Source organism: Ranitomeya imitator, chromosome 1 (assembly GCF_032444005.1).
Source record: "Ranitomeya imitator isolate aRanImi1 chromosome 1, aRanImi1.pri, whole genome shotgun sequence".
NCBI lineage: Eukaryota > Metazoa > Chordata > Amphibia > Anura > Dendrobatidae > Ranitomeya > Ranitomeya imitator.
In genome coordinates this window covers 821802685-821824737 of record NC_091282.1, presented here as the reverse complement: position 1 = coordinate 821824737, position 22053 = coordinate 821802685, and the positions used below count along the sequence as shown (strand labels likewise).

The 22053-nt window shown below is 43.0% G+C and overlaps 1 protein-coding gene across 2 annotated transcripts in view; it reads right to left on the bottom strand.

The window, feature by feature from the left end:
- UPF1 (UPF1 RNA helicase and ATPase) overlaps positions 1 to 22053 on the bottom strand; it is a 143018-nt gene that overhangs the window by 61933 nt on the left and 59032 nt on the right. For both annotated transcript variants that reach the window (XM_069740264.1, XM_069740272.1), the window contains exons 9-11: positions 15605 to 15713; positions 10673 to 10832; positions 4406 to 4524 (exon numbers count right to left, since the gene is read on the bottom strand). In XM_069740264.1, the coding sequence (XP_069596365.1) occupies positions 4406 to 4524; positions 10673 to 10832; positions 15605 to 15713 (388 nt within the window). The remainder of the gene's footprint in view (positions 1 to 4405; positions 4525 to 10672; positions 10833 to 15604; positions 15714 to 22053) is intronic.

Genomic DNA, 22053 nt, shown 5'->3' with positions numbered 1-22053 from the left:
ATTGCATTTGCAGAGCCCCTAATGTACCTAAACAGTAGAAACCTCCCACAAGTGACACCATTTTGGAAACTAGACCTCCTAAGGAACTCATCTAGATGTGTTGTGATAGCTTTGAACCCCCAAGTGTTTCACTACAGTTTGTAACGCAGAGCCGTGAAAATTAAAAAAAAAAATCTTTCCCCCCAAAATTATTTTTTAGCCCCCAGTTTTGTATTTTCCCGAGGGTAAGAGGAGAAATTCGACCCCAAAAGTTGTTGTCCAATTTGTCCTGAGTACGCTGATACCCCGTATGTTGGGGGAAACCAACGTTTGAGCGCATGGCAGAGCTCGGAAGGGAAGGAGCGCCATTTGGAATGCAGACTTAGATGGAATGGTCTGCAGACGTCACATTGCGTTTGCAGAACCCCTAATGTACCTAAACAGTAGAAACCCCCCACAAGTGACCCCATATTGGAAACTAGACCCCCCAGGGAACTAATCTAGATGTGTTGTGAGAACTTTGAACCCCCAAGTGTTTCACTACAGTTTATAACGCAGAGCCGTGAAAATAAAAAATCTTTTTTTTTCCCACAAAAAATATGTTTTAGCCCCGAGTTTTGTATTTTCCCAAGGGTAGCAGGAGAAATTGGACCCCAAAAGTTGTTATCCTATTTGTCCTGAGTACGCTGATACCCCATATGTTGGGGTAAACCCCTGCTTGGGCACACGGGAGAGCTCGGAAGGGAAGAAGCACTGTTTTACTTTTTCAACGCAGAATTGGCTGGAATTGAGATCGGACGCCATGTCGCGTTTGGAGAGCCCCTGATGTGCCTAAACAGTGGAAACCCCCCAATTATAACTGAAACCCTAATCCAAACACATCCCTAACCCTAATCCCAACAGTAACCCTAACCACACCTCTAACCCTGACACACCCCTAACCCTAATCCCAACCCTATTCCCAACCGTAAATGTAATCTAAACCCTAACTGTAACTTTAGCCCCAACCCAAACTGTAGCCCTAGCCCTAACCCTAGCCCTAACCCTAGCCCTAGCCCTAACCCTAGCCCTAACCCTAACCCTAGCCCTAACCCTAACCCTAGCCCTAACCCTAGCCCTAACCCTAGCCCTAACCCTAGCCCTAACCCTAGCCCTAACCCTAGCCCTAACCCTAGCCCTAACCCTAGCCCTAACCCTAGCCCTAACCCTAGCCCTAACTCTAACCCTAGCCCTAATGGGAAAATGGAAATAAATACATTTTTTTAATTTTTCCCTAACTAAGGGGGTGATGAAGGGGGGTTTGATTTACTTTTATAGCGGGTTTTTTAGCGGATTTTTATGATTGGCAGCCGTCACACACTGAAAGACGCTTTTTATTGCAAAAAATATTTTTTGCGTTACCACATTTTGAGAGCTATAATTTTTCTATATTCTGGTCCACAGAGTCATGTGAGGTCTTGGTTTTTGCGGGACGAGTTGATGTTTTTATTGGTAACATTTTCGGGCACGTGACATTTTTTGATCGCTTTTTATTCCGATTTTTGTGAGGCAGAATGACCAAAAACCAGCTATTCATGAATTTCTTTTGGGGGAGGCGTTTATACCGTTCCGCGTTTGGTAAAATTGATGAAGCAGTTTTATTCTTCGGGTCAGTACGATTACAGCGACACCTCATTTATATCATTTTTTTATGTTTTGGCGCTTTTATACGATAAAAACTATTTTATAGAAAAAATAATTATTTTTGCATCGCTTTATTCTCAGGACTATAACTTTTTTATTTTTTTGCTGATGATGCTGTATGGCGGCTCGTTTTTTGCGGGACAAGATGACGTTTTCAGTGGTACCATGGTTAGTTATATCTGTCTTTTTGATCGCGTGTTATTCCACTTTTTGTTCGGCGGTATGATTATCAAGCGTTGTTTTTTGCCTCGTTTTTTTTTTTTTTTCTTACGGTGTTTACTGAAGGGGTTAACTAGTGGGCCAGTTTTATAGGTCGGGCCGTTACGGACGCGGCGATACTAAATATGTGTACTTTTATTGTTTTGTTTTTTTTATTTAGATAAAGAAATGTATTTATGGGAATAATATTTTTATTTTTTTTTTCATTATTTTGGAATATTTTTTTTTATTTTTTTTTACACATTTGAAATTTTTTTTTTTTACTTTTTTACTTTGTCCCAGGGGGGGACATCACAGATCAGTGATCTGACAGTTTGCACAGCACTCTGTCAGATCACTGATCTGATAGGAGTGCAGGCTGCTTCACAGTGCCTGCTCTAAGCAGGCTCTGTGAAGTCACCTCCCTCCCTGCAGGACCCGGATCCGCGGCCATCTTGGATCCGGGGCTGGAGGGAGCAGGGAGGGAGGTGAGACCCTCGCAGCAACGCGATCACATCGCGTTGCTGCGGGGGGCTCAGGGAAGCCCGCAGGGAGCCCCCTCCCTGCGCGGTGCTTCCCTGTACCGCCGGCACATCGCGATCATCTTTGATCGCGGTGTGCCGGGGGTTAATGTGCCGGGGGCGGTCCGTGACAGCTCCTGGCACATAGTGCCGGATGTCAGCTGCGATAAACAGCTGACAACCGGACGCGATCGGCGGCGCTCCCCCCGTGAGCGCTGCCGATCGCATATGACGTACTATTGCGTCCTTGGGAAGTAAAGCCCACCCCACATGGACGCAATAGTACGTCTAATGGCAGAAAGGGGTTAAGGGTAGGTTAATTTTAACACAGAGGTAGAATATCAAAAATAAAATCAAGAAAAATCACACTGTAAAAAATGTATAAATTAATTTGCATTTTGCAGTGAAAAATGAGTATTTAATCCCATACCAACCATTAAGAGTTCTGGCTCCTACAGACCAGATAGATGCTCCTAATCAACTCGTTACCTTGAAAAAAGACTCCTGTCCACACTCAGTCAGACTCTAACCTCTGCAACATGGGCAATACCAAAGAGCTTTATCAGGGTCAAGGACAATATCATAGACCTGCACAAAGCTGGAATGGGCTACAAAACCATAAATTAGATGCTGGGTGAGAAGGAGACAACTATTGGTGCAATAGTAAGACAATGTGATTCTGTGAGTGATTGGAAGAAGGTGCTGTGGCCAGATTAAACAAAATTGACGTCTTTGGCATTAACTCAACTCACCGTGTTTTGTGGAAGAGAAATGCTGCCTATGACCCAAAGAACACAATCCCCACTGTCAAGCATGGAGGTGGAAACATTATGTTTTGGGGGTGTTTCTTTGCTAAGGGAGTATTTCACCGCATCAATGGGAGAATAGATGGAACCATGTACCATAAAATCCTGAGTGACAACCTACTTCCCTCCGCCAGAACATTAAAAATGGGTGATGGCTGGTTCTTCCAGCAAGACAATGACCCAAAACATACAGCCAAGGCAACAAGGAGTGGCTTAAAAAGAAGCACATTAAGGTCATGGAGTGGCCTAGCCAGTCGCCAGACCTTAATCACTTAGAAAACTTAAGGAGGGAGTTGAAGCTGTGAGTTGCCAAGTGACAGCCTCAAAATCTTAATGATTTAGAGATGATCTGCATAGAGTAGTGGACCAAAATTCCTCCAGACATGTGGGCAAACCTCATCATTAACTACAAAAAATGTCTGACTGTTGTGCTTGCCAACAAGGGTTTTGCCACCTTCAAGTCTTGTTTGCCAGAGGGATCGAATACTTATTTCTCACTGCAAAATGCAAATACATTTATATAATTTATAGAATGTGATTTTTCTGGATTTTATTTTTAATATTCTCTCAATGTTAAAATTAACTTACCCTTAAAATTATAGACTGTTCATGTCTTTGTCAGTGGGCAAACTTACAAAATCAGCAAGGGGTCAAATACTAATTTCCTCCATTGTATAATACTGCCAGTACCTGATACATATTGCTCATAGATTGGGCATCATTTATCAGCTGGCAAATTCACTTTAAAGCACAACTGTAGCATTTTTTTTGTTTGTTTTGTTTTTAACCAATGTAGTGATGGTTTTAATCGAAGGTCCCTGTACCTACTCATACTCACTTTCCCGCATCTTCCCCCTTTATCACTGCCGATCCCATTGGTCTCCGGCACTTTGTGACCTGCTGGATAGCTCCATTGTTTTTATGGAGCAAGCCAGAGATCACAACTCAATACAAGTCTATGATGACCTCACATTGAGAGCTTGCAACATAATTTCTGACCTCTGGTCAGTCAGAAACTGCAGTCAAAAGATGGTGCCGCAGGATCGGAGCAGCGCCAAAAAAAAAGGTGAAGAAGCAGAAGGCAAGTATAAGACTGAGGGCAGGGAACTTAAAGAAGTACCCCCCTCAAGCTCTAAAGAAGAAAAACAAAACAAAAACAAGCTATAATGTTGCTTTAAATGCCATTGCATTTTCTATTCAGTAAAATACTAAACTTACCCATTCCCCTGTCTGGCAAGATGATACACAATTGTTGCAGAAGTGACAGTTTTTCCAGTACCAGGAGGCCCCTGAATGAGACTGAGTGGTCGCTGTAAAACAGTCTTGACGGCATACACCTAACATCCATGAAAAAAAGAAAAACTTTAACGAGGTGCATTACAATTCTATATTATACAAGACAAAGCATGGGTTGCAGGCACTTACGGTAATTTAAAAGTCATGTCTTAGCTTTACGATTGCACGTTGACATGAACGGTGAGCCCTACATTGATCTGCACTCTCTTTACTAGGAGCAGACATACCATTGGTGCAACAGCACAAGGACCCAAGAGGGAAGATGTCCTACTTTCACACAAATGGTTGGAGACCATATGACACGCTAAGGCTATGTGCGCACGTTATTTGCTTGCAGAAAATTCAGCAAGGTTTCTGCATCTCTTGGCAGCAAAAACGAGTGTTTTGCCGTGGTTTTGTACGCATATTTGTACAGCAAGGAAGGTTTATTTTGAGCTAAATAAATAAAAAAAAAAAAGTTGTGTGATGTAAATTCTTGGTTTAACACCACCTTTTTAATTCTGATGCAGTAGCATCAGGGTAAGGGGATTAGGGCTTTGTGTCAGCAGCTGTCACTGACGCCAAGTCCTAGGCTTAGTAAGAAAAAGGTGTCAAGCCCAACACCCTCATCACTAAGTCGGTAACACAAACACTAGTGATGAGCAAATAAACTCGTTACTCGAGATTTCCCGAGCACGCTTGGGTGTCCTCCGAGTATTTGTAAGTGCTCGGAGATTTCGTTTTCCTCGCAAGCAGCTGAATGATTTACAGCTAGTAGCCAGCATAAGCACACGTGGGGGTTGCCCAGTTGCTAGGGAATCCCCACATGTAATCAGCCTGGCTAACAGATGTAAATCATTCAGCTGCCAAGATGAAAACTAAATCTCCGAGCACTAAAAATACTCGGAGGACATCCAAGCGTGCTCGGGAAATCTCGAGTAACGAGTATATTCGCTTATCACTAACAAACACACAGTCTCTAGCATATGTAAGAACGTTAACAGAATGAACCAACATAGGCTGTAACCAAATAGCAACTCTTTAAAAATTGTGTGGGCTCCCACGTAATTTTCATAACCAGCAGAGGGAAAGCCGATGGGTAATTTTAATATTTTGGGAGCCAAAAGCCACAAAGGTCCCCAGGGTATTAATATCAGCTCACAGCTGTTTTCTTAGCCTTTACTGGCTAGTTTCCAGGGGGACGACCAATCAGCGACTTGGATTTCCATGACAGACAGAGGCCGCGACCAATGAATATCCATGACAGAAAGACAGACAGACAGACAGAAGTGACCCTTAAGACAATTAGGGTATGTTCACACGTTCAGGATTTCCATCCTTTTTTTTTCAGGACAGTTTTTTTAAAAAACTGCAGCTCTTGGCAGAAAACGCAGGTCCTTTTTTTGGTCCTTTTTTGATGCGTTTTTTTATCCTTTTTTTATGCAGTTTTCTATGCAGAGACTGTGTGTTTCCTAGGAAGCTTTTTAGGGCTAAAATGGCTGAAAATACCCTAACCCTACCCCTAACCCTACCCCTAACCCTACCCCTATTCTAACCTTAGTGAAAAAAAAAAAAAAAAAATTCTTAATTTTTTTATTGTCCCTACCAATGGGGGTGATAAAGTGGGGGGGGGTGTCATTTACTATTTTTTTATTTTGATCACTGAGATATAACCTATCTCAGTGATCAAAATGCACTTTGGAGCGAATCTGCCGGCCGGCAGATTCGGCGGGCGCACTGCGCATGCGCCCGCCATTTTGCAAGATGGCGGCGCCCAGGGAGAAGACGGCCGGACGGACACCGGGACGCCGGGTAAGTATAAGGGGGGGAGATTAGGGCACGGGGGGGGGGCATCGGAGCACGGGGGGGGGGCATCGGAGCACGGGGGGGGGGGGGGGGGCATCGGAGCACGGGGGGGCAGCCACACTCCGCCCACGCACTTCCGCCCGCTCCCCCGCACTTCCTGCTGCAGCGGTTCTGCACATCAAATCGCAGTAAAACCCGCAGATATATTTTTGATCTGCGGGTTTTACTGCGATTTTGACCTCACAATGGAGGTCTATGGGTGCAGAACCGCTGCGGTTCAGGAAAAAGAAGTGACATGCTCCTTCTTTTTTGCCGCAGCTATTCTGCGCGGCTTTTTAAACGAAATTACGGATCATGTGCACAGCAGTGACTGTTTTTCATAGGGTTACATTGTTATGTACCCCGCAGTAAAAAACGCACTGTGTGAACATGGCCTTATATAGTAGATGCTTTATGTGAAAATTAGTGACAGAATTTTCAATAAATGTGAGTTTGTAACTTTTTGGCCATTTTTGACTCTTGTTTCTCCTGTTTAGTAGTATTGCAAGTTGAGTCGCCATCTATATATATAGTATAATTAATAACTGATGTTCATTTATGTATAGGTTATTAATGGTGCAGTCGACAAGGCGCCCCCATTACTAACCCCATAGTGAATTATAAAAACACACAGAGTAAAGTCCTTTATTTGAAATAATGACAGACTCCTTTATTAAATCTAAATTAAACCATAATCATCGAATGCCTAATCCACTGACACCAATTTCTTCTGCAACAAAAATGAAATAAACCACAATATTCCTCACCTGTCCACAGAGAAGATAATCCATAATGTCCCATGACGGTCCTGATAACTGAGAGCAGTCACTGATGTGACTGCTCTCAAAGACAGCCGTCAAAGCACTGCGGGAGCGGTTACCTCCTGTCAGTGTATGACTGGGCTGTCGTGAGTTTACCTGACTTCATCAGCTTGACCAGATCTGGTGATCTCCCTTACGGGACCACTGCTGCGTGAGAAAGTTCTCACGCAGCGGTGGTGCTGAAAGTGGGAGCACAGAAGCTGATCACATGATGAACTCACGTGACCCCTCTCACGGCAGCTCAGTCATACACTGCGGGAGCAATTACCTCCTGTCAGTGTATCACCAGCGGCCGGGTAGAGTACACATGAGATTGTCGTAGGACACTTGGGATTATGTGGACTAAGGCGGACAGGTGAGAATATGGTGGATTATTATTTTTGATTACTTCTAGGAGAAATGGGAATCGGGGATTGGGTGTTAAAGTATATCTTGTTTATTTTACATTTTTTCTAGGAGACAAAGGCATTGGGGATTTGGTGTTAGAGAGCTGTCACACAGACCGCTCTCCAGCGACCAACGATGCCGGTAACCAGGGTAAACATCGGGTAACTAAGCGCAGGGCCGCGCTTAGTAACCCGATGTTTACCCTGGTTACCATGCTAAAAGTAAAAAAAAACAAACACTAGATACTTACCTACCGCTGTCTGTCCTCCAGCGCTGCGCTCTGCTTCTCTGCTCTCCTCCTGTACTGTCTGGGAGCCGGAAAGCAGAGCGGTGACGTCACCGCTCTGCTTTCCGGCTCACAGCCAGTACAGGAGGAGTGCAGAGCACAGCGCTGGAGGACAGACAGCGGTAGGTAAGTATCTAGTGTTTGTATTTTTTTACTTTTAGCATGGTAACCAGGGTAAACATTGGGTTACTAAGCGCGGCCCTGCGCTTAGTTACCCGATGTTTACCCTGGTTACCAGTGAAGACATCGCTGGATCGGTGTCACACACGCCGATCCAGCGATGTCTCCAGGGAGTCCAGAGACGAAATAAAGTTCTGGACTTTGTTCAGCGACCAACGATCTCCCAGCAGGGGCCTGATCGTTGGTCGCTGTCACACATAACGATTTCATTAACGATATCGTTGCTACGTCACAAATAGCAACGATATCGTTAACAATATCGTTATGTGTGAAGGTACCATTAGTTTTTTTAATATAACTATTTATCATGTTACTTAAGTGTGAGCACAGGTGCCGACTGATGACTAAGTCTGCCTTCAGCAGCTCCTGCCATCACTGCTATCAGTGACAGCAGAGGTAGGATGAAGGGAGGAGTAGTCTCATCAGCCCACGCCTGCTGAACTGCAGTAAGGATGCTCTGACTGACGGCCTTAACCGATGTAGCGTTACTGCCAATATGAACCACTGCGCCGGTGTTACCCATGCTGCCACACAGATGACAGCATGGGAAACACAATAGGAAGTCGGTAAAAACGCAAACAAACTCAGCAAATCTGCAAACATTTTTATACAGTACTTTTGTATTTTTAGTACAGTAATACTGCATTTTTGCTGTGGATTTGTCTGACTCAACTGAAGTCAATGTGTAAAAAACGCTACAAATCCACACAAATGACATACTGCAGAAAAAACGCACTGCAAAAACTTACTGATCATGTGCACAACACTAAGATTGTCATTGAATTAGCTGGCATAAACTGTCCATAGCCTTTGCACATAGCTTAAGGCTTTTATAAACGTGGACCAAGAGAGGGGAACTTTAGTGCTAATGGTTTATACTGCATTAACCAGAACCCAAAGAAACCAGGAAACAGTGTGTGTAAGGCTAGGTCCTCATTGCGTTAGCGCAATCCACTAGCGCTAAACGGATTGCCCCAACGCAATGTCTTTTTAGGGGTCGCGTTAAACGTCCCCGCTAGTGCAGATCCCCGATCTGCGAGAGCGGAAAACGGACCTCGGGCGCGCGCCACAAAAGAACTACACATCGCTAGCGCGTGCCGAAAATGGCACGCGCTAGCGATGCGCTTTAACATTGCTGGCAATGGGAGCGCTAACGGACGCGTTGCACGGCGTTAATTTCGCCGTGCAAGGCTGTCCGTTAGCGCTCACCCTAAAACGCAATGAAAACCTAGCCTAACAATGGCAACATTTTTATTATTAAACATTAATAAAAACGAATTAAAAAAAGCCTCATGCCTGACTAATAGGCACAACATCCAACTGACATCCCTTATGAGAGTATTTTATCAGTCAAGTGCACAAGTTGAGTATGTAGTCAGTTTTTTACCTTCGTATTTGTAAGCCAAAATAATGAGTAGGAACAAACTGCAAATGTGGTGATGTGTTTCTATTTTTCCTTTGAATGTTCCTCTCCTGATTTTGACTTACAAATACGAAATACTGACAACATTCTCAACGTGTGAACGCGGCCTTATCAGCCATTGTCAGAAAAAGGCTGTTTTATCCTTATGTGCCCCTCGGATATTGCAGCCACAATGTCTTAGTACTGTCAGCTCAGAGAAGAAAAATAAAGGTCTATACAGGGATTCATAAATACCGGTATTTATTTTAACAAAATACATTGATGCATGCAGTCAAGGGTACATGTGCATGATATGAATTCTTGCAACATAATTGACATTTATCACACTGATGCTCTCAACACAAACTCCAAACCACTGATGGAACCCCCACTCTTTACAGTGACAGCGATCTTTGAAACCCCCCATAATAAATGATAGATGAAGACATGTAACCCAGCTACAGTTAGGCTATGTTCACACGTTCCTGATTTCCCTCCTTTTTTTTCAGGACTAAAAACCGCAGCTCTTGGCAGAAAACGCAGGTCCTTTTTTTGGTGCGTTTTTTGATGCAGTTTTCTATGCAGAGTCTGTGTGTTTTCTAGGAAGTTTTTTAGGGTTAAAATGGCTGAAAATACCCTAACCTTTGCAAGATGGCGGCGCCCAGGGAGAAGACGGCCGGACGGACACCGGGAGGTCGTGTAAGTACAAGGGGGGGGCGAGATGAGGGCACCGGGGGGGGGGGGGTGTTATCGGAGCATGGGGGGGTGGCATCGGAGCATGGGGGGGTGGGATTGGGGCACGGGGGGGCAGCCACACTGCAGCGGTTCTGCACCACAAACCGCAGAAAACCCGCAGATATTTTTTTCATCTGCGGGTTTGACCTCACAATGGAGGTCTATGGGTGCAGAACCGCTGCAGTTCCGCAAAAAGAAGTGACATGGTACTTCTTTTTTACCGCGGCTATTCAGCGCGGCTTTTTTCGCGATTTTCCCGCAATGTGGGCACAGCAGTTCCTGTTTTCCATAGGGTACATTGTAATGTACCCTGCATGGAAAACAGCTGCGGACCTGCAGCGGGAAAAGCGCGGCGATTCCGCATGAAAAAAAGGATGGTGTGAACATGGTCTTACTGTGATTGCAGCATATTCATTAAGCAGGACACTGGGGGGGAGGAGTTATATATGAATTTTTTTATTTTCTATTTTGTTTGGTCACTAAAGCAGAGAAAAAAAATAAAATTGATAATCTTAAAATATCCTGAGATTACCTGGTGTACTAAGTAACATTACCTGGGAATGGTTGAGATCCGGTAACCCTTGTGCTGTGAACCTCTTGGGAAGCTGGCATTTTATAATTACATCTTCCACTTCATGACCCAAAAGCTTGTGATAAATGTAACCAGAAACTGAAGTTTCATCTACAGCAAAGGTCTTCAGTGCGCTTTGCATTCTACATAAAGTAAATTAAAAACAGAAAAAAACAGTAAGATACATGATCAAGGAGAAATCACTGCTTTCATTTTACACGAATATCTGAATAAGATACTTGAAAGGGAATTTGTCAACAGGACCAACCCTCCTAAGCCATCTACACAGGTCTGCAGGTCATAAGAGGCTGAATAAAACGGTACCTTGTCAGCTGCAATTTTATGTCTCTTTCTAGAGAAATCCTCATTTTTCCTTAAGGTACCGTTACACCAAACGATTTACCAACGATCACGACCAGCAATACGACCTGGCCGTGATCGTTGGTAAGTCGTTGTGTGGTCGCTGGGGAGCTGTCACACAGACAGCTCTCTCCAGCGACCAACGATCAGGGGAAAGACTTCGGCATCGTTGAAACTGTCTTCAACGATGGCGAAGTCCCCGGGTAACCAGGGTAAACATCGGGCTACTAAGTGCAGGGCCTCGCTTAGTAACCCGATATTTACCCTAGTTACCATTGTAAAAGGAAAAAAAAAAAAAAAAAACACTGCATACTTACATTCCAATGTCTGTCACGTCCCCCACCGGCATCCACAGGGTTAAAACTGCTTTCGGCAGGAGCGCTGCTAATGCACGCGCTGCTGCCGAGAAGCTTCCCTGCACTGTGTCAGCGCCGGCAGAAACAGCGGTGACGTCACCGCTGTGCTCTGCTTTACGGCCGGCACTGAGTCAGTGCAGGGAAGCTCTCGGCCGGAGCACGTGCAATAGCAGCGCTCCTGCCGAAAGCAGTTTTGACCCTGTGGACGGCAGAGAACGTGAGACATCGGAATGTGAGTATGTAGTGTTTTTTTTTTTTTTTTTTTTTTACTGGTAACCAGGGTAAATATCGGGTTACTAAGCGCGGCAATGCACTTAGTAACCCGATATTTACTCTGGTTACAGGTGAACACATCGCTAGATCGGCGTCACACACGCCGATGTAGCGATGACAGCGGGGTGATCAGCGACCAAAAAAAGGTCCTGATCATTCCCCAGCGACCAATGATCTCCCAGCAGGGGCCTGATTGTTGGTCGCTGTCACACCTAACGAGATCGTTAGCGGGATCATTGCTACGTCACAAAAAGCGTGACGTTGCAACGATATCCTTAACGATATCGTTATGTGTGAAGGTCCCTTTAGATGTACGTGACCTCATAAGATCTATGGGCTGGACACAGATCTCAATGAGAATGTGCCTCCAGAGCTTGTTTGACTGACAGCGGGTCGTTACCAGTGTGATGTGTAATGGCCGCTTTCTGATCTACTGGTTTACATGTCTCACACCGGTGGTAAAGGCCATTTTAACCCTCCGTCACATACAACTGATCTGACAGGCGCTTCTCTTTTACTTTCATTTCTCCTTCCTCACCAGATTGTGAGGAAACCCCCTCCCTCCAGGTAGTCTCCTGTCTCTTGAAGGTCTGTGAAACCTGATATCACAGTTGGATTTCAGAGCTTCACGGGAGAGGATATAGCTGCACAGATCTCTCAGGCTCATTGTATGTGAATACCTCACATTCAGTAAGGTTGGTATTTTATGTTTTTATTCATCACAATAGTTTATTTAGCTTGGTTTATGAATGTATAGCACAAAATGTGAGGATATTTCATAGAAATAAGGGAGATTTTATAAAAGAAAGAGTGCTGCTCAGGCATATACAGTAGTTCCCTAACATATTCCTTCTCTTGCTTCAGATTATCTGCTGAAATGGAGAGGAAAATGTACAATTTATCCAAACAACTTGATGTTGAGGAAGTAACAAACATGCTGTTAGATGACAGAGACCTCACACTGAATGAGGATTTAGGAGAGGAAAGTGAGATTGATTCTCATGATGAGGTGGAAGAATGTGTCCTGGATTCTGAAACAGAGCAAGATGGTGCCAGTGGTGAGGATGAAGAAGTTGGATCATATTATATTGGAAAAGATAAAAATACTAAATGGAACAAGAAGCCATTCCAGAAAAAACGTAGGGAACCTTTAAACATTATTACTCACCTTCCTGCAGTAATAGGAACTGCACGTAATGCAAAAACTGCAGTTGAATGCTGGAACAGTATATTTACAGATGACATTCTGGACTCTATTGTCACATATACCAACCAATATATAGACATTATAAAGGACAAGTACATCTGCAACAGAACCATCAAGCCCACAGATGAAATAGAACTGCGTGCTTTTTTTGGATTACTGTACCTTGCAGGAGCTTATAGGGCAAATAGACAAAGTTTGGAGGAACTTTGGGGTAAAGATGGGGATGGAGTTGAAAAATTTAGCCTTGTTATGTCCATAAACAGATTCAAGATTCTAATTCGTTGCCTTCGGTTTGACGACAGAACTACCCGAACCGAACGCAAAACACATGACCGACTTGCTCCAATTCGTGATATATTTCAAAGATTTGTTGTAAACTGTAAACAAAGTTATTACCCTGGAGAGAATCTCACTATTGACGAAATGCTCCCTGGTTTTCGTGGTAGATGTGCCTTTCGTCAATATATTCCATCAAAGCCAAACAAATATGGAATAAAAATGTATGCCCTTGTTGATGCCAGTAAGACCTACACTTACAACCTGGAAGTTAATGCAGGAAAACAACCAGAAGGTCCTTACTGTGTGAGCAACAAACCCATTGATGTTGTAAAAAGACTGGCTGAACCCTTATTTGGATCGGGTCGCAATATTACAGCTGACAATTGGTTTACAAGTTGTGATCTGATTGATTATCTGAAAATTCAGAAGCTGTCATATGTGGGAACTGTAAGAAAAAACAAAAGGGAATTGCCGCCACAGTTTGTAAGTGTGAAAGAGAGACAACAGTACAGCAGTATGTTTGCATTCCATAATGGAAAGGCTTTAGTTTCCTATGTACCACATGCCAAAAAAATCGTACTTCTTCTATCAACACTTCATGATGATGCTGCCATCGATCCTGGGACTGGGGCAGAAAAAAACCCGGAGATAATTACATTTTACAATGCCACCAAAAGGGGGTGTGGATACAGCAGATCAGATGTGCTCCACTTTCAACGTCAGCAGAAACATCAAACGCTGGCCAATGGTCATATTTTTTGCTATGTTGAATTTGGGTGGTATAAATTCACAAGTAATTTATCTTGAAAACAAGCTTGAACCACTCCGTAGACGATTGTATCTGAAAAAATTGGCCCATGAACTAGTACTTGGAGAGCTACGCAGAAGCGTGAAAACAATCGGTATCCCCTCTCACCTTCAAGTTCAGCTCAAAAGGTTCCGCCCAGAAGATGATGGTGAAAAGTCACCATCTGCACCACCTCACAAAAGAAGGAGATGCACCACCTGCCAAACGGAAAGCGGAACCAGAAGGCTTTCAAATTATGAATGTCTCAAATGTCATAAAGCAATTTGCCTGACACATGCAAAAATGGTGTGTAATTATTGCTATTTGCTCTGCAAGTGTGACTTTTCTGGGGAAACCTCAGCACCTACTTCTGATTGAATATGTTTTTAATAGTACTTAAGGTACCTTAAAATTAAGTTTGTGTTCAAAAATTTTCTTTGTACATTTTTTTGAGAGAGTCGAACTGGGGACTATTTGGCGGGAGTTTTGAAAAGTTTGTATTTCATAGTTATTAGTTTTATGTTAAGTAAATGTTTTTTTTTGCAACTGATTATGTGTAGTCTCTTTTATTACATCCCTATGAAGGTCACTGATCACTTTTAGAGCACTGAAATTGCAAACATTAGATATTATAGGTATTTTTCCAGCAGGCGCCTGGCAGGCACATTGTATGTGAACTCGTTAGTCCGAATATTGTATGTGACGGAGGGTTAAAGCAGAGAAAAAAAAACAAAAAAAAAACAGCTTCAGTTAGGCTAGGTTCACATTAGCATTTCTGTGAGCAGCCTATCATCTGCATGCCAAAACGTATGCTTACGCCTCCGCATCATCTTGCACAGGACGCAAAAAAAACCCGCTGTGTGGGCATGTGATTTGAAATGCGTTTACGTTTTTTATGCGCATGGTGGAGGCGGTGACATCATTTTCTGGACATGCGCAGTCTAAAGTATGCATGCGTATGCATGTCCTTGCGTACCAATGTATTCGCATAGACTAATGCGTTTTTTGATGCACTCATTCGCATGCACATGATTGCGCAATATTTGAAGCCTCAAAAAAAATGTTGCGTTCGCCGGACACCGCCGCACACCTCGAAACGACGCATGCGTATGCATCTGCATGCGAATCATATGCGGTGCACAAACGCTAATGTGAACCCAGCCTTACTCAAGGACCTGTGATAAGGACACAATGTGGACTGCAGTGATGTAAAAAACAAAAACAAAAAAAACCCTCCCTTTTCACAGAAAGACTTCAGTTAGCGCAGTGGTTAGCACTGCAGCCTTGCAGCGCTGGAGTCCTGGGTTCAAACCCCACCCAGGACAACATCTGCAAAGAGTTTGTATGTTCTCTCCGTGTTTGCGTGGGTTTCCTCCGGGCACTCAGGTTTCCTCCCACATTCGAAAGACATACTGATAAGGAATTTAGATTGTGAGCCCCATCAGGGACAGTGATGATAATGTGTGCAAAATGTAAAGCGCTGCGGAATATGTTAGCGCTATATAAAAATAAAATAAAAAATAAAGATTATTATTAGTTGAGGATTCTGGGATACTGGTAAGGTAAGCTTTGATGCCTTTTCAATACTTGTGTAACCCAGCAATAATACATACTACCTACAAACTGACAAAAGTGTAAATGCTCGTTACATACCTGTCAAATGAAGTCGATTTCCATACAAAATCCACTTGGAAATTGTGAGTCACTTCCACTGGAGCACCAACACTGCTTCTCAGCTCTATGGCAATTTCATCACCATAATCTAAAAGTTGGGTTAAGTCTCATAACAGCTCTGTGCAATGTCCACAGTGGGAACTTTACCGCATTATTAGACCTTATTATGTAGCATCTACTCCATTGCCTTTCATTCTTTGAACAGGCCTATAACTAAGCTCGATGCTTGTGCTACTTGTTCTCCTAAAAAATAAAGTCAGGATGATCTTCGGCAAATCATATCCACAATACAGTGTCTGAGGGGGGGGGGGAAAAAAAAAAGCGTAATGAAAAACTAAAGACAATCATCACATTCATTCACTTGTCAAGTAGCCCAGGGAACGTTACCTGCTCCAACTCCCATCACTAAAAGTGCGAACGTTAACCCCTAATAGCCCCAATAGGGCAATTTCGTCTCTGCATTTTTTTTTTCCTTCCAAGAGCTGCAACTTAATTTTCAGTGTTTTTGACTGGACAAGTGATAGTTGTGAATGATATTAAATTTACCACAATGCATTGAAAACAGGGAAAAACAAATTTTAAGTGTTGTAAACTGAAACCCCCCACAAAATTCAGATTTTTTAGGTCATTTTCAGCAGTTCATTGCACAGTAAAAATTAACTGGAAACATGATTCTTCGTTTAAGTAAGATTATGTTTACGTAAGATTCACCTTTCACGGACGTGACACTATCAACATTTGCTTAGGCTTTATATTTAAAAGTGGATGGTTGGCAATTCAAATTGTTTATCATTTTAGAAATTAAAACAAAAAAAATTATACAAATACAGTTTTGGGAAAAATTGCCCCTTTCCTGATTTCCTATTCTTTTGCATGTCTGTCACACGTGTCAGATAACCAAACAAATTTAAATATTAGACAAAAACTGCATTTTGTGTTTTTTGAATGAATAAAATGATAGTCTTTATTATTAAGGGAAAAAGAAATCCAAACCTACAGGGGCCTGTGTGAGCAAGTGATTGCCGCCACCCCCCCCCCCTAAACTCAAGAATTGGTTAGCCAGCCTTAGCAGCAACAACGGAAATAGTTTGCGATAACGGGCAATGAGTCTTTTATACTGCTCTGGAGGAATTTTGGTCCACTCATCTTTGCAGAATTGTTGTAATTCAGCCACACTGGAGGGTGTCCAAGCATGAACCATGGATTATTGTCCTGCTGCATAACCCAAGTGCACTTCATCTTGAGGACATGAACAGAAGGGCTGGACATTCTCCTTCAGGATTTTTTCGCAGAAAGCAGAATTCATGGTTCCATTTGCCACAGCAAGTCTTCCAGGTCCTGAAGAAGTTAAACAGCCCCAGACCATCACATCACCACCACCATATTTTACTGTTAGTATGATTTTCTGAAATGCTGTGTTACTTCTATGCCAGATGTAATGGGATTTATATCTTCCAAAAAAAGTTAATCTTTGGTCTCATCAGTCAACAGAGTAGTCTTCCAAAAGTCTTGGATTCATCAAGTTGTTTTCTGGCAAAACTAAGAGGAGCTTTAGTGTTAATGTACTCAGTGGTTTTTGTCTTGGAACTCTGCCATGCAGGCCATTTTTGCCCAGTCTCTTTCTTATAGTGGAGTCATGAATACTGACCTTAACTGAGGAAAGTAAGGCATGCAGTTCTTTGGATGTTGCTGTGGGGTCTTTTGTGACTTTGATCTATCGTCGCTGCACTCTAAGGCTAAATTCCATGTTTTTGCCATTTGTGGATAATGACTCACTGTGGTTTGCTGGAGTTCCAAAGCTATAGAAATGGCTTTATAGCCTTTTGCAGAATGATAGATCTCAATTACTGTACTTTGTTTCTCATTTGTTTCAGAACTTCTTTCGATCACGGCATGATGCCTAGCTTTTGAGGATCTTTTGGTCTACTTCACTTTTTTTTTTAATAAAGACCTTCATTTAAAAACTGCATTTTGTGCTTACTCGTGTTATCTTTGTCTAATATTTAAAATTATTTGGTGATCTGAAACATTTAAGTGAGACAAAGATGCAAAAGAATAGGAAATCAGGAATGGGGCATATATTTTTTCACACAAAGAAAATTTATATTAAAATATTTCTTTTGACTTTCCAGTCCCCTGAAACCCACAAGAGCCTTCAGCAAGGTCATAGTCCGGGAAGATCAGTGGGCACATGGAATGGCATACGCTCTGGACTGCGTGCCTTAAAGGGTATCTGTCACCACTTTTTTGGGATATCAGGTAAAAATATAATTCAATTCAGTGTCCCCAATGCATTATACCAGTAGTTTTGATACCCCTTAACTCCCCATTTATGATCCATAAATACCGTTTTTATTCCTCCAGCGGTGTATGTAAATATCCTCGGTCCGGTCCGATGGGCGCGGCTTATTGTCCATCTCCCCCCCCCCCAGCTTGCTCTATGCATTCTTTTCTGTGATTATCACAGATCGCGTATAGTTTTGGTGCGTGAGTATTCAAATGGCCTCTCGAGTGTGCGCAGTATGCTTTGCCCAATTGTGGGCAAAGCCAAAATTCATTATTGCGCATGCACCGGCATACGCCATGGCTTTCTATGGCACGGAAGTATACAAGTATACTTCCGGGACACAGAAAGCAATAGGGTATGCCGGCGCATGCGCAATACTGTTTTTCGGCTTTGCCCACAGTTGGGCAAAGGATACTGCGCACATGCGAAGCTATTTTAATGCGCACGCGCCAAAACGCAGAAATTTCCCGTAAAGAATGCATACAGCAAGCCAGGAGGGAGGGGCGGAAGAGATGGACAATAAGCCCACCCATCGGACCGAGGATATTTACATACACCGCGGGAGGAATAAAAACAGTATTTATGAATCATAGGTGGGGAGTCAAGGGGTATCAAAAGTACTGGTATAATGCATTGGGGACACTGAATTGAATGATATTTTTACCTGATATCCCAAAAAAAGTGGTGACAGATTTCCTTTAATTGCATCTGTCAATTTAAAGGGTTGACAGCTGTGACTGCAGTTCAGCTAACCCGAGTAACTGCTGTTATAGGCATATGCCATCTGTGTAACTCAGCTGGCATCTGCTGTGTATAGTGCAGGCTCTGCTCTGGAAACTGTGATAGACAGCTGATGTTGGCTGTACCAGTTAGGACAGGTTCATACTGCGTTAAAGCTATAGCATACACGTCATTGCATTATGCTATACCGCTAGTGCAGATGATTCATCTGTGCTAGCGGTGACGGAGCCTCAAACGCTGCAGCCTGCGTCCAAGGCTCCATCACTGAATGACGGCAAATCGCTAGCGCATGCCGATTATGGTATGTGTTGGTAATGCGCCCAATAATAGGGGTTAATGGCAGCGTTAGCGGACTGCGTTACAACGCGTTATGCCGTAATGTAATGCAGTCTGTCTAACGGTCTGCCATAACGCAGTGTGATCCCTGCCTTAATTCAATGTCAGTAAGTGGCTAATGGACACCATCCCGGAAAAAAGTGACGGTCCTTAACGCTCCACTAAAAAAGGACAATGTTTTATAATCTTACTCATGCAGAAATGAGATGATAGTCAACTGCAGGAAAGGGATAAACCAAGTCTGAATTGCAAGTAGTTTACAGCAACCCACTGTAGTACAATGTCTCTGGGAAGAAACGGGAGTTGTGCATGTGCCATTTAGCAAGAGGAGACAGCTGTTATACTCCTTTTATGTGTGCTGAGACTTGGATACAGCTCGGATCCCAGCACTTTAACCTCTCAGACGTCAATAGTGGCAGCAGCATGTTCCCTCTGTCAACCCATCTATTCATGACACTGCGCGCTACAGAAGAGCAATGAATACTCACTGCTCTTTGCCCGCACAGTCCCAGTAAGGATTACGGCAGCTGTGCTCTGCTTGTGAGCCGCGCAGAATGTCTCTGCCATGTGCTGCTTACAAGCATAAAGCAGTTGCTGGACCCGGAGCAGGACGATGCAAGGGAGCGCCGGGTAGGTGAGTGTAATGGGTTGTTTTTTTTATGTTTACTGATGGGGCCATACATACCAGGTTGAAGATGGGGGTCAATTTTAACCCCTTCATGACCCAGCCTATTTTGACCTTAAAGACCTTGCCGTTTTTTGCAATTCTGGCCAGTGTCCCTTTATGAGGTAATAACTCAGGAACGCTTCAACGTATCCTAGCGGTTTTGAGATTGTTTTTTCGTGACATATTGGGCTTCATGTTAGTGGTAAATTTAGGTCAATAAATTCTGTGTTTATTTGTGATAAAAACGGAAATTTGGCGAAAATTTTGAAGATTTCGCAATTTTCACATTTTGAATTTTTATTCTGTTAAACCAGAGAGTTATGTGACACAAAATAGTTAATAAATAACATTACCCACATGTCTACTTTACATCAGCACAATTTTGGAAACAAATTTTTTTTTTGCTAGGAAGTTATAAGGGTTAAAATTTGAACAGCGATTTCTCATTTTTACAACGAAATTTACAAAACCATTTTTTTTTTAGGGACCACCTCACATTTGAAGTCAGTTTGAGGGGTCTATATGGCTGAAAATACCCAAAAGTGACACCATTCTAAAAACTGCACCCCTCAAGGTACTCAAAACCACATTCAAGAAGTTTATTAACCCTTCAGGTGCTTCACAGCAGCAGAAGCAACATGGAAGGAAAAAATGAACATTTAACTTTTTAGTCACAAAAATGATTTTTCAGCAACAATTTTTTTATTTTCCCAATGGTAAAAGGAGAAACTGAACCACGAGAGTTGTTGTCCAATTTGTCCTGAGTACGCTGATAACTCATATGTGGGGGTAAACCACTGTTTGGGCGCACGGCAGGGCTTGGAAGGGAAGGAGCGCCATTTGACTTTTTGAATGAAAAATTGGCTGCACTCTTTAGCGGACACCATGTCACGTTTGGAGAGCCCCCGTGTGCCTAAAAATTGGAGCTCCCCCACAAGTGACCCCATTTTGGAAACTAGACCCCCAAGGAACTTATCTACATGCATAGTGAGCCCTTTAAACCCCCAGGTGCTTCACAAATTGATCCGTAAAAATGAAAAAGTACTTTTTTTTCACAAAAAAAAAAATCTTTTAGCCTCAATTTTTTCATTTTCACATGGACAACAGGATAAAATGGATCCTAAAATTTGTTGGGCAATTTCTCCTGAGTACACAGATACCTCACATGTGGAGGTAAACCACTGTTTGGCCACATGGTAAGGCTCGGAAGGGAAGGAGCGCCATTTGACTTTTTGAATGAAAAATTATCTCCATCGTTAAGCGGACACCATGTCGCGTTTGGAGAGACCCTGTGTGCCTAAACATTGGAGCTCCCCCACAAGTGACCCCATTTTGGAAACTGGACCCCCCAAGGAACTTATCTAGATGCCTAGTGAGCACTTTAAACCCTCAGGTGCTTCACAAATTGATCCGTAAAAATGAAAAAACTTTTTTTCACAAAAAATTTCTTTTCGCCTCAATTTTTTCATTTTCACATGGGCAATAGGATAAAATGGATCCTAAAATTTGTTGAGCAATTTCTCCTGAATACGCCGATACCTCAGATGTGGGGGTAAACCACTGTTTGGGCACACGGCAGGGCTCGGAAGGGAAGGCGCGCCTTTTGACTTTTTGAATGGAAAATTAGCTCCAATTGTTAGCGGACACCATGTCGCGTTTGGAGAGCCCCTGTGTGCCTATGCATTGGAGCTCCCCCACAAGTGACCCCATTTTGGAAACTAGACCCCCCAAGGAACTTATCTAGATGCATACTGAGCACTTTAAACCCCCAGGTGCTTCACAGAAGTTTATAATGCAGAGCCATGAAAATAAAAAATAATTTTTCTTTTCTCAAAAATGATTTTTTTAGCCTGGAATTTCCTACTTTGCCAATGGTAATAGGAGAAATTGGACCACAAATGTTGTTGTCCAGTTTGTCCTGAGTACGCAGATACCCCATATGTGGGGGTAAACCACTGTTTGGGCGCACGGCAGGGCTCAGAAGGGAAGGCACGCCATTTGGCTTTTTAAATGGAAAATTAGCTCCAATCATTAGCGGACACCATGTCGGGTTTAGAGAGCCCCTGTGTGCTTAAACATTGGAGATCCCCCACAAGTGACCCAATTTTGGAAACTAGACCCCCAAAGGAACTAATCTAGATGTGTGGTGAGCACTTTGAACCCTCAAGTGCTTCACAAAAGTTTATAACGCAGAGCCATGAAAATTTTAAAAAAAATTTCTTTTCTCAAAAATGATTTTTTAGCCCGCAATTTTTTATTTTCCCAAGGGTAACAGGAGAAATTTGACCCCAAAAGTAGTTGTCCAGTTTCTCCTGAGTACGCTGATACCCCATATGTTGGGGTAAACCACTGTTTAGGCACATGCTGGGGCTCGGAAGTGAAGTAGTGACGTTTTGA